The sequence below is a fragment of the Oncorhynchus nerka genome, linkage group LG12 (genome assembly GCF_034236695.1).
Source record: "Oncorhynchus nerka isolate Pitt River linkage group LG12, Oner_Uvic_2.0, whole genome shotgun sequence".
Classification (NCBI taxonomy): Eukaryota; Metazoa; Chordata; class Actinopteri; order Salmoniformes; family Salmonidae; genus Oncorhynchus; species Oncorhynchus nerka.
This window is the reverse complement of record NC_088407.1, coordinates 17,772,832-17,786,726: the sequence shown is the minus strand read 5'-3', so window position 1 is coordinate 17,786,726 and position 13,895 is coordinate 17,772,832. Positions and strand designations below refer to the sequence as shown.

Genomic DNA, 13,895 nt, shown 5'->3' with positions numbered 1-13,895 from the left:
ATCACTTGCTTATATTCAGTGAACACATATATATTAAGAATATCATGGAATATAATTGAACATTTTCGTTTCTCTTAGAATAAAAACCTTAGTGTAACAACAGTTTTTAGTAAGTAATACTGATGAGTAGAAATAAAAAAATATGTGTATTTTTCAGGGTGTGCGCGAGCAGGACAAATGAATAGCAATTCTTACACTATTGTTCTAAATTCAATCACCTTCTCCATCCCCATCATTCAGTTAATTGAAATTCAATTTTGAAGTCGTGCACAATTATCAGTTTCTATTTAGGTTTATGTCGCCCATTCACTGTCAGTTAGACACATTAGCAGCTTAGGCGTAATCAGTGATCTAACTCCCCCTTGTGGTGGTCTGGAGCAATGAAGCAGTGACGCAGGGTACAGTACTAAACCACAAATGACCTCTAAGTCCCGCAGCATAATTGAGCAACCACTGTAGTCAACTGGGTGGGACTTCCGACTTAATTGGCGATACCTTCTGGTGACCCTGTTGGAGTCATGTTCAAACGTGTAGAAGAAAATTGACTACTTCAAAATGGAGATTGCCTCAAAATGGGGCTGCCCGTGCGCTCACAGACGCTTTAATGGGAACTATATATAGGGAGGCTTTCCTTATTATGCCATAAAGATGGGCTACATAAATCCACAAGGTCAGGAGTAGCTTATAAAAAAAACAGAGGGAACAAATAAAATATCTGAGGGAATGGGTAAAAAAACTGAGGGAATGAATAAAAAAATTGGAAGAAAGGATAAAAACAGAGGGAACTAATACATTTTTTGGGGGGAATTAATACAAAAACAAAAGGAACGGATTAGTCTGGCTGTTTTTTTCCTTCCACCATGACCCCAAAGGGGCTCTGTAATTTGTTTTGTTTTTGGTCACTCCTAGTATGCACTTGCTGAATGAAGAAAGGCAGTTGGAGGGATTGGGCTTGTATACATGCCGTTCGTGTGTGTGTTTGTGTGTGTGTAAAAAAAAAAGAATATTTTATGCTTGCAGCAACATAATTTAATTCAATCAATAACATCTTAGGCACTTTAGGCATTTAATAATTTCACTTTTCCTTGGATCTTTTCTGACATCTCATATTTCACACATGATCAAATTACAACAACAAAAGCATGAATACGTTAATAAAAGCAGGTAATATAATGACAATATTCACAAATTCTACAAGTAATATCGGGACAAATATTTAACATTGACGTTACGGACTGTTATGAATTTGTGTGGATTTTAAAATGCATTTTAAAGTAAACTTGTCAGCATTTTACTGGATTTACAGAGTGGTCCTCTGTAGATCAGTTGGTAGAGCATGGCTCTTACAATGCCAAGATAGTGGGTTTGATTCCTGGGGCCACCCATTTGCAAAAAAAAAAAAGTTGTATAATTGTTTGCACGCATCTGCTAAATGACATGTATCATGCCACTGTTAGGGTCTAGCTTGTGTTTGTGTGTGACCTCCGTACATTCATCTGCCAGTAAACATGGAACTCTTGAGTTCTCTCTCTCCAGCTACATGGGAGTCACATTGTTGCTTGCGTTCTTCTCATTGTTGCCGAAGTTGTCGTATTTGACGTTGCTGTCCTTAAGATGCATGTTGTACTGGGTGCCTAGTAGAAATTCAATTGATAGAATTATGAGCGAGGGAGAAGGAAAAGGAGAGATGAGACAGGGAGAAGGAAAAGGAGAGATGAGAGAGAGAAGGAAAAGGAGAGATGAGAGAGAGAAGGAAAAGGAGAGATGAGAGGGAGAAGGAAAAGGAGAGATGAGACAGGGAGAAGGAAAAGGAGAGATGAGAGGGAGAAGGAAAAGGAGAGATGAGACAGGGAGAAGGAAAAGGAGATATGAGACAGGGAGAAGGAAAAGGAGAGAGATGAGAGGGAGAAGGAAAAGGAGAGATGAGACAGGGAGAAGGAAAAGGAGATATGAGAGAGAGAAGGAAAAGGAGAGATGAGACAGGGAGAAGGAAAAGGAGAGATGAGACAGGGAGAAGGAAAAGGAGATATGAGAGAGAGAAGGAAAAGGAGAGATGAGACAGAGAGAAGGAAAAGGAGAGATGAGACAGGGAGAAGGAAAATGAGAGATGAGAGAGAGAGGGGAAGAAGAGGTGCAACGTTTATTCATTTGTTGTTTTTATGACATTAGTTCGGTCCAGGTGTTTCTCCTAGTCAGGTCACTAGGTGATCAAGGGATTAGTTTGGAAAGCTAGAGGGCGACCTAATTGTCATGCAATCTAGTGAAAGAATACCTTTTCAAGAGTGTAAACCGAAGCACGTCTTTTTAAAAGTAGCATTGATTTCACAATTTCCCTCCTGATCATCGATTCATTGAATTAAGAAAGTGTATATTTGACCCACGAAACAAAACTTAAAGAGGCTCTCCATAAATGTTGTATATTTGACCCACAGAAGCCAGTAGTTTTGAAAGCACAAAGCGTTATCATGTAATTGCTCTCGAACCCCTGCAGCTGTTCAAAGACATGCACATGCTTGGGCTCACCCCACAACCTCATTGGACAATGCTGTGCTGATCAGCTTTAATATTGCAGATAGATTGTGGCTTCCATCAATGTATATGTCTGTTAGCTGCATGTGTGACGTAACTCCACCAGTCCTATTTATGATATCATTTACAAAGATTATACAATTTATTTATTTTTTATTCCAAAAATATAGTTTTTACATTTTTTTTAATCAATTAGTATATTTGAGTTTAAGCATAATATTTGTTGTAATATTTGTTCTGTCATTTCTGGTGGATTAAAGTGAAATTGCAACCAATTTTCTATGTCTTGTTTTAAAAACAGTGATATTTTGGGGATTATTTTCATTTTCAAATAACCGAAAGCGAGAGGTTGTAATCTGAATAAAGGGAAAAAGGCCATTCTTGAACATCGGGTGAGACATTCTTACTAATCTGCTAGAGAACCAGTTCAGATTTAAGTATAACCTTTGAATCAATGCACCTGTACACAGCCCATCTGTAAATATCCCACCCAAGTAAGTACCTCATCCCCATATTTTTTTGCTCCTTTGCACCCCAGTATTTCTACTTGCACATCATCTTCTGCACAACTTCTATCTATCTATCTATCTATCTATCTATCTATCTATCTATCTATCTATCTATCTATCTATCTATCTATCTATCTATCTATCTATCTATCTATCTATCTATCTATATAGTTATCATCATTTGGTTGTAGTTTATTATTTTGGTTGTTATTTACTATTTTACATCCAGGGTTACAAGACATAACTTTAATCAATTGCATTAAAGATTCTCCAAAATTGAAATATTCCAGGAATTTATATATAAATTCCAGTCGTACCTTATCAAAAGCATTTTCAAAGTCAGCTATGAATACAATGCCTGGTTTCCCAGATGTTTCATAGTGTTTGTTTCCAGTGTCTTATATTATCTCCAATGTATCGTTCATGTAAAAAACCTGTCTGATTAGGATGAATAATATCCAACAATAGCTTTTTCATTCTATTCCAGCTATGCATTTTGCTAGATTTTTAAAAATGGACTAAGTCTTTATTTACCACTTGGGTCCTGTTTCAGTAATGATGAAATCAGACCTTGTTGAGTATCTGAGTTCCTCCTCTGTAATTATGGCTTCACATGACTCTTTCTGTACAGCTGTTCATTTCACATTATTATTAGGGGGAAAAATCCTTACAATTAGCTTTGGTTGTTGGAGGTGGAGGAGACTGATGCTGATGCTTGCTTCCTCTTTCAAAATATTGTCTAGTGAATCAAACCCTCCCCTAACACAGACGACGTTGGGCCAATTGTGCGTCGCCTCATGGGTGTCCCGGTCACACTGTGACACAGCCTGGGCTCGAACCCGGGTCTGTAATGACGCCTCAAGCGTGCCACTTGGGAGGTTGCAGTAAATTATTTTCGATAGAAATACTATGTTGAAGATTAAAAAAATATTTGGTGCATTTTCTCCCACTTAAATTCCTCCATTTCTTTGTGTTTTTCCTCTAATGTATGCTGTGCCTCTATGGTACCGTTTTTATAGCTATCTAACTGTACTGTCAGTCCCTCTACTTCCTTTGTTAATATGAATTATTTGGACCTAAATTGCTTTTGTTTTAAAGATGAGTATTGAATTGAATGGCCTTAAAAAGGAACATTTAAAAGTGTCCCATACAATAAGGGGACCTGCTGTACCTATGTTATGTCGGAAAAAGTCTGTTCTAAATTCTTCTGTCCTGGTTAAAAACAAATTATCATCCAATAGGCTTAGATTACTTTTTCAATATCCTCGCCCACGTGGAAATTCTGTAAGAGTAATGTATATGCCAATAGTCATTTTCTGCTTGGTTTCCAGAGAAATGCAGCCGATTGAAAGAGAAATGAACCAACTACAGAGGTCTATCCTCTAATTTAAAATGTTTTGTCAAACTTACCATGCATGGTTTTGATCTATGTATTCAATGTATTTTCACTGTTATAAAAATAACTAATGGTTAGCGCATGGACACAGGCTAGCGTGTATCTCCTCCACTAAATGATGCCAGGTTAGAATGTAAGGACTCTTTTTTCCGCTGGGAGAGGACCGCTGGGAGAGGACCGCTGGGAGAGGACCGCAGGTGGTTTATTATCATGTATGAGCCACGTCGAGTCTGAAACGGGAGGTTTAAAAAAAAGAACTAGGTTGTTTTCATGCCTCTTTAAGTTTTAGGCATAGGGGTCAAAATGAATAAAGATTTACATTTAGGAACAAGGGTTAGGTTAAGGTTAATATGGTCCCGTGTGGCTCAGTTCGTAGCTTGCAACGCCAGGGATGTGGGTTCGATTCCCATGGAGGACCAGTACGAGAAAAGTAATAAAATGTTTCTCTGTAAGTTTCTCTGGATAAGAGCGTCTACTAAATGATAAAAAATGCAAAACTTGTATGTATCATTTCAGTGGGTTTAAAGTTATATAATTATAACACATCAACACAAGTTTCACTTGCCTCTGCAATAAATCAGCTGAATAGGTGGGACAGGTGTTTTTCTCCTGCTTTTCTCTTTCGCTGGCTTCCCATGTTCTGTGTCAAAATAATCGACTTGAAATAATTTACTCAGTCATAATGGCCACCAGTTCACCCATTATAGCATCCTAGGCCTGAACAGGGAATATCTGTTCTATTTATTCTATTTTATGTTCACCTAATCCTCCCCATCTAAATCCTTGGTCTGGTTTTACTGGGATAATATGAGCTAAGAAGTATAATATTACTATAATAGTAGCTAAGCAGGTTAAAAATGAATGTAAGTGAAAGTAAAAATATATATACATTTTAGGCAAGATAGAGACAGGCACTTACTTGAATCTGTGCTGTCACAATAATACTTATTTTCTTTGTTCCTGTAAACACAAAACGGTTTAGAGTTACCGTCCATTCACAGTGGAAAAATATACTGTACTAACAGGCTTTTTCTGTCTAATATACTGACGAATAAAATCAACTGTCAGGATTAAGATCAATTCGATCTTTGGTTATTTCATGTTGACTGTGTAGATAGGACTGAGGGCTGAGATAAACAGACTGATGTTGTGTTTTAGTGGTTGTTGAACAGTACTTACTTTCTACAGCATTTGTAGCATAACACACAGATCAGTGCTATGATGATGATTCCCAGAGGCACCAGGACTGCGATGAATATGATTGTGTTCTTATCTGGGGAACAATGAAGAAGAAGACAGTTGCAACAACACTATATGTCTCAACAAGTATTAACATAATAGAGTACAGTATAGTAGAGTACAGTATAGTACAGTATAGTATAGTACAGTATAGTAGAGTACAGTATAGTATAGTACAGTATAGGAGAGTACAGTATAGTAGAGTACAGTATAGTACAGTATAGTAGAGTACAGTATAGTAGAGTACAGTAGAGTACAGTATAGTACAGTATAGGAGAGTACAGTATAGTATAGTACAGTATAGTAGAGTACAGTATAGTAGAGTACAGTATAGTAGAGTACAGTATAGTACAGTATAGTAGAGTACAGTATAGGAGAGTACAGTATAGGAGAGTACAGTATAGTAGAGTACAGTATAGTACAGTATAGTACAGTACAGTATAGTAGAGTACAGTATAGTACAGTATAGTATAGTACAGTATAGGAGAGTACAGTATAGTAGAGTACAGTATAGTACAGTATAGTAGAGTACAGTATAGTATAGTACCGTATAGTATAGTACAGTATAGGAGAGTACAGTATAGTAGAGTACAGTATAGTACAGTATAGTAGAGTACAGTATAGTAGAGTACAGTATAGTATAGTAGAGTAGAGTAGAGTACAGTATAGTATAGTACAGTATAGTACAGTATAGTAGAGTACAGTATAGTACAGTATAGTAGAGTACAGTATAGGAGAGTACAGTATAGGAGAGTACAGTATAGTAGAGTACAGTATAGTACAGTATAGTACAGTAGAGTACAGTATAGTACAGTATAGTATAGTACAGTATAGGAGAGTACAGTATAGTAGAGTACAGTATAGTACAGTATAGTAGAGTACAGTATAGTACAGTATAGTAGAGTACAGTAGAGTACAGTATAGTAGAGTATAATAGAGTACAGTATAGGAGAGTACAGTATAGTACTGTATAGGAGAGTACAGTATAGTATAGTACAGTATAGTATAGTACAGTATAGGAGAGTACAGTATAGTAGAGTACAGTATAGTACAGTATAGTAGAGTACAGTATAGTAGAGTACAGTATAGTAGAGTAGAGTACAGTATAGTATAGTACAGTAGAGTACAGTATAGTAGAGTACAGTGTAGTAGAGTACAGTATAGTACAGTATAGTAGAGTACAGTATAGGAGAGTACAGTATAGGAGAGTACAGTATAGTAGAGTACAGTATAGTACAGTATAGTACAGTACAGTATAGTAGAGTACAGTATAGTACAGTATAGTATAGTACAGTATAGGAGAGTACAGTATAGTAGAGTACAGTATAGTACAGTATAGTAGAGTACAGTATAGTATAATAGAGTACAGTATAGGAGAGTACAGTATAGTACTGTATAGGAGAGTACAGTATAGTATAGTACAGTATAGTATAGTACAGTATAGGAGAGTATAGTAGAGTACAGTATAGTACAGTATAGTAGAGTACAGTATAGTAGAGTACAGTATAGTATAGTATAGTAGAGTAGAGTACAGTATAGTACAGTATAGTATAGTACAGTATAGTAGAGTACAGTATAGTACAGTATAGTAGAGTACAGTATAGGAGAGTACAGTATAGGAGAGTACAGTATAGTAGAGTACAGTATAGTACAGTATAGTACAGTACAGTATAGTAGAGTACAGTATAGTATAGTACAGTATAGTATAGTACAGTATAGGAGAGTACAGTATAGTAGAGTACAGTATAGTACAGTATAGTAGAGTACAGTATAGTACAGTATAGTAGAGTACAGTAGAGTACAGTATAGTAGAGTATAATAGAGTACAGTATAGGAGAGTACAGTATAGTACTGTATAGGAGAGTACAGTATAGTATAGTACAGTATAGTATAGTACAGTATAGGAGAGTACAGTATAGTAGAGTACAGTATAGTATAGTATAGTATAGTAGAGTAGAGTACAGTATAGTATAGTACAGTATAGTAGAGTACAGTATAGTAGAGTACAGTATAGTACAGTATAGTACAGTACAGTATAGGAGAGTACAGTATAGGAGAGTACAGTATAGTAGAGTACAGTATAGTACAGTATAGTACAGTACAGTATAGTAGAGTACAGTACAGTATAGTACAGTATAGTATAGTACAGTATAGGAGAGTACAGTATAGTAGAGTACAGTATAGTACAGTATAGTAGAGTACAGTATAGTACAGTATAGTAGAGTACAGTAGAGTACAGTATAGTAGAGTACAGTATAGTAGAGTACAGTAGAGTACAGTATAGTACAGTATAGTAGAGTACAGTATAGTAGAGTACAGTATAGTACAGTATAGTAGAGTACAGTATAGGAGAGTACAGTACAGGAGAGTACAGTATAGTAGAGTACAGTATAGTACAGTATAGTACAGTACAGTATAGTAGAGTACAGTATAGTACAGTATAGTACAGTATAGTATAGTACAGTATAGGAGAGTACAGTATAGTAGAGTACAGTATAGTACAGTATAGTAGAGTACAGTATAGTACAGTATAGTAGAGTACAGTAGAGTACAGTATAGTAGAGTATAATAGAGTACAGTATAGGAGAGTACAGTATAGTACTGTATAGGAGAGTACAGTATAGTATAGTACAGTATAGTATAGTACAGTATAGGAGAGTACAGTATAGTAGAGTACAGTATAGTACAGTATAGTAGAGTACAGTATAGTAGAGTACAGTATAGTATAGTACAGTATAGTATAGTACAGTATAGTAGAGTACAGTATAGTAGAGTACAGTATAGTACAGTACAGTATAGTACAGTATAGTACAGTACAGTATAGTAGAGTACAGTATAGTACAGTATAGTACAGTATAGTATAGTACAGTATAGGAGAGTACAGTATAGTAGAGTACAGTATAGTACAGTATAGTAGAGTACAGTATGGTACAGTATAGTACAGTAGAGTACAGTATAGTAGAGTATAATAGAGTACAGTATAGGAGAGTATAATAGAGTACAGTATAGGAGAGTACAGTATAGTACTGTATAGGAGAGTACTGTATAGTAGAGTACATTATAGTACTGTATAGTACAGTATAGTACAGTATAGGAGAGTACAGTATAGTAGAGTACAGTATAGTACAGTATAGTAGAGTACAGTATAGTACAGTATAGTAGAGTACAGTATAGTACAGTATAGTAGAGTACAGTATAGTAGAGTATAATAGAGTACAGTATAGGAGAGTACAGTATAGTACTGTATAGGAGAGTACTGTATAGTAGAGTACATTATAGTACTGTATAGTACAGTATAGTACAGTATAGTCGAGTACAGTATAGTAGAGTACAGTATAGTATAGTAGAGTACAGTATAGGAGAGTAGAGTACAGTACAGTATAGTACAGTATAGTACAGTATAGTAGAGTACAGTATAGTATAGTAGGATACAGTACAGTACAGTATAGTAGAGTACAGTATAGTATAGTATAGTACAGTATAGGAGAGTACAGTATAGTACAGTATAGTAGAGTACAGTAGAGTACAGTATAGTACAGTATAGGAGAGTACAGTATAGTAGAGTACAGTATAGTACAGTACAGTATAGTAGAGTATAGGAGAGTACAGTATAGCACAGTATAGTAGAGTACAGCATAGTAGAGTACAGTATAGTACAGTATAGTAGAGTAGAGTACAGTATAGTACAGTACAGTATAGTACAGTACAGTATAGGAGAGTACAGTATATCACAGTATAGGAGAGTACAGTATAGTAGAGTACAGTATAGTACAGTATAGTAGAGTACAGTAGTGTACAGTATAGTAGAGTACAGTAGAGTACAGTATAGGAGAGTACAGTATAGTATAGTACAGTATAGTACAGTATAGTAGAGTACAGTAGAGTACAGTATAGGAGAGTACAGTATAGGAGAGTACAGTATAGTACATTATAGTAAAGTAAAGTAGAGTACAGTATGGGAGAGTACAGTATAGTATAGTACAGTATAGGAGAGTACAGTATAGTACTGTATAGGAGAGCACAGTATAGTAGAGTACAGTATGGTACAGTATAGTAGAGTACTGTATAGTATAGTACAGTATAGTACTGTATAGTACAGTTTAGTAGAGTACAGTATAGTACAGTATAGGATAGTACAGTATAGGAGAGTACAGTATAGTATAGTACAGTATAGTACTGTATAGGAGAGCACAGTATAGTATAGTACAGTATAGTACAGTATAGTAGAGTACTGTATAGTAGAGTACATTATAGTACTGTATAGTAGAGTATTGTATAGTAGAGTACAGTATAGTCAGTGGTGGAAAAAGTACCCATTGTCATACTTGCGTAAAAGTATAGATACCTTAATAGAAAGTATCAAAAGAAAACATAATTGCTGAAATATATTTAAGTATCAAAGTTTTTTAAAAAGTATAAATCATTTCAAATTTCTTATATTAAGCAAACCAGATGGCACCATTTTCTTGTTTTTAAAATGTATGGATGGCCAGGGACACACTCCAACACTCAGACATTATCCTCCAGATCAGAGGCAGTAGGGATGACCAGGGATGTTCTCTTGATAAGTGTGAATTAGACCTTTTTCCTGTCATGCTAAGAATTCAAAATGTAACGAGTACTTTTAGGTGTCAGGGAAAATGTATGGAGTAGAAAGTATATTATTTTCTTTGGAAATGTGGTAAAGTAAAAGTATAAATAGTAAAGTACAGACACCCCAAAAAACAACTTAAGTAGTACTTTAAAGTATTTTTTACTTAAGTACTTTACACCACTGAGTATAGTACAGTATAATACAGTACAGTAAAGTACAGTAGAATATAGTATTAGCTCCAGTCAGTCACGTACCCAGGCCTCCGCTGGTATCTGTCTTCTCAATCTCACAAAGGTTGCCCTGGAAACCCTCTGGACACTGACAGCTGAATAAATCTACTGTAATCTCAGAGCATATACCGTTGTTCAGACAGGGGTCACTCAGACACGGGCTCTCTGAGAAGGGAGAGGGGAGATATAGAGGGGGGGAGAGGGAGGGGATGGGGAACAGAGAGAGGGAGAGAGAGAGAGACCGAGAGCGAGAGGGGGGACAGAGAGAGGGATAGAGAGAGAGGGGGGACAGAGAGAACGTGGAGGGGTAAGTCTGCTATCGAAGGCATTGCAGTTCATTTTGCACACTCACGTTGTTCTTATTGTAACTACTTGGGCACGAACGCATGATCAGTAGCAACACACGTACTTTTGTAGCAGTCACGTGTGAAGTTGAAGATAGTACAGACGTGTGTGTCGGAACAGCCTTTAGGTTGGCACACGGCGCCCGAGGGCGTACTCTCACAGGACAGGGCACAGTCCTCTGTCACAAACCTCTCTTTAAGCTGGGGAGGAAGGGAATGGAGGAATGGGATGGAGGCATGGAGGAATGGAGGGATAGGGGTCGATATGGGGGGAGAGAGAGAGAGAAAAGGAGGGGGAAAGAGACAGTTATACATCATACAATCCTGTCTCAACACCAGTTCTTAAATTCACTTTAGTCATCAGATTTTGTGTCTCATCTCAACAACTGACTGCACTACAGTATTGATCTCTTATTGTATATTATAAACCGGGTGGTTTGAGGCCTGAATACTGACTGGCTGAAAGCCGTGGTATATCAGCCTGTAGACCATGGCTATGACAAAACATAACTTTTAACTTTTCTAAGGACGTTGGTAACCGGTTTATAATAGCAATAAGGCACCAAGGGGGGTTTGTGGTATGTGGCCATTATACCACGGCTAATGGCTGTACGCAGGCAATCCGCATTACACCGTGCCTAAGAACAGCTCTTAGCCGTGGTATAATGGCCGTATACCACACTTCCTCAGGCCTTATTGCTTAATGACCCCACCAGGAAGTACTGGTCCAGGTAGGTGTAACCACACTCGCTGTATCCTTCTGTACTAAGTTTTACTGCATTTTTACTAGATTCTACTCTATTTTAATATATTAACTCACAGGGTAGTATCTATCCAAGTAGGTGCAGCCACACTCGCTGTAGGGAACACAGATGCCTCCGCTCATGGTGAATCCTGGGGAACACTGGCACCCCTCAACACAGGCAGTGAAGTCACACTCGGAGGGCGCGGCCAGATCAGCGCAGGAGGCAGGGCAAGGGGTCATACACTCAGAGTAGGCACTGTTGGCTACACAGCTCAGGACTGGAATGGGGAGAGAGAGGGAAGGTGAGAGGGAAGGTGAGAGAGAGGGTGAGAGAGCAGGAGGGGGAAGGGAACAAGTGAGCGTGTGTGTGCATGCACACATGTGAGACTGTGTCTGTATGTTTGCGTGTAAATGTGTGCATTTGTGTGTGTATAATAGTCTGTCTGTCTGTCTGTCTGTCTGTCTGTCTGTCTGTCTGTCTGTCTGTCTGTCTGTCTGTCTGTCTGTCTGTCTGTCTGTCTGTCTGTCTGTCTGTCTGTCTGTCTGTCTGTCTGTCTGTCTGTCTGTCTGTCTGTCTGTCTGTCTGTCTGTCTGTCTGTCTGTCTGTCTGTCTGTCTGTCTGTCTGTCTGTCTGTCTGTCTGTCTGTCTGTCTGTCTGTCTGTCTGTCTGTCTGTCTGTCTGTCTGTCTGTCTGTCTGTCTGTCTGTCTGTCTGTCTGTCTGTCTGTCTGTCTGTCTGTCTGTCTGTCTGTCTGTCTGTCTGTCTGTCTGTCTGTCTGTCTGTCTGTCTGTCTGTCTGTCTGTCTGTCTGTCTGTCTGTCTGTCTGTCTGTCTGTCTGTCTGTCTGTCTGTCTGTCTGTCTGTCTGTCTGTCTGTCTGTCTGTCTGTCTGTCTGTCTGTCTGTCTGTCTGTCTGTCTGTCTGTCTGTCTGTCTGTCTGTCTGTCTGTCTGTCTGTCTGTCTGTCTGTCTGTCTGTCTGTCTGTCTGTCTGTCTGTCTGTCTGTCTGTCTGTCTGTCTGTCTGTCTGTCTGTCTGTCTGTCTGTCTGTCTGTCTGTCTGTCTGTCTGTCTGTCTGTCTGTCTGTCTGTCTGTCTGTCTGTCTGTCTGTCTGTCTGTCTGTCTGTCTGTCTGTCTGTCTGTCTGTCTGTCTGTCTGTCTGTCTGTCTGTCTGTCTGTCTGTCTGTCTGTCTGTCTGTCTGTCTGTCTGTCTGTCTGTCTGTCTGTCTGTATATCTTACCACAGCCCAGCTGTTGTCTCCAGTTGCCCAGTTTGACTCCAGCCTCTTGGCAGGCCAGGGCGTACACCTCATAACTGTCACAACGCAGGGAGTCGGTTTCCTGATCCGCACACAGGTCAAACAAACAGTCCCTGGAAGAACACGCACGAGACGTTGAGTCCACAATATACTTCAGATACATCTATACACTCTTGATAAACAGGGTAAAACTTGTGACTTGTGTGTACCTGGAACCGAGCTCCCCCAACACACACACACACAAACAACTTCTCTCTCCCTCTCTCTGTCTCTCTGTTTCTCTGTCTCTGTCTCTCTGTCTCTCCATCTCTTTGTTTCTCTGTCTCTCTGTCTCACCCTCTCTCTGTCTCTCCCTCTCTCTGTCTCTCCCTCTCTGTCTCTCCCTCTCTCTGTCTCTCTATCTCTCTGTCTCTCTGTCTCTCTGTCGCTCCCTCTCTCTGTCTCTCTGTCTCTCTGTGTCTCTGTCTCTCTGCCTCTCTGTCTCTCTCCCTCTCTCTGTCTCTCTATCTCTCTGTCTCTCTGTCTCTCTGTCTCTCTGTCTCTCTGTCTCTACTCACTCCTGGAAGCTGTAGGGGAGTAGTGATGCATGGCAGGCAGCGAAGTGTCCTGTAGGGTCTGATACGGCTCCACACTGTTTAATACCCTTGAACTCAGCCAGCTGAGCGTCAGTACAACCTGCTGTCTCATAGCCTGTCTCTGGGTCGGTCTCCACATCACGCCTAGGGAGGGTGAAGAGGTGGAGGAGAGGTTGAGGTATGAACTGATATTTCAGTTTAAACATTTTTATAAAATTGCAAACATTTCCAAAACCCTGTTTTTGCTTTGTCACTATGGGGTATTGTGTTTAGATTGATGAGGGGAAAAAAATATTTAATAAATTTTAGAATAAGGCTGTAACTTAACAAAAAGTAGAAAAAGTTAAGGGGTCTGAATACTTTCCGAATGCACTGTATGTACACTCAATCATCTAAACACACTGTTGGCTGTGTTTATAAATACAGTAGATTATGAATGTATGAATTAATGAACCAACAAATAAGCTAATGAAGGAAATG

At 38.6% G+C, this 13,895-nt stretch overlaps 1 protein-coding gene across 1 annotated transcript in view; it reads right to left on the bottom strand.

Annotated features, from left to right (window-relative positions):
- Nucleotides 1-556: 556 nt before the first annotated feature.
- The window catches only part of LOC115139040 (IgGFc-binding protein-like), a 116,834-nt gene continuing 103,495 nt past the window's right edge, over nt 557-13,895 (bottom strand). Inside the window, 9 exon segments of the mRNA XM_065025316.1 lie at nt 557-1,634; nt 5,000-5,074; nt 5,354-5,394; nt 5,614-5,707; nt 10,522-10,662; nt 10,907-11,042; nt 11,662-11,864; nt 12,823-12,953; nt 13,398-13,559. Of these exon segments, the coding sequence (XP_064881388.1) occupies nt 1,537-1,634; nt 5,000-5,074; nt 5,354-5,394; nt 5,614-5,707; nt 10,522-10,662; nt 10,907-11,042; nt 11,662-11,864; nt 12,823-12,953; nt 13,398-13,559 (1,081 nt within the window). The 3' untranslated portion in view covers nt 557-1,536.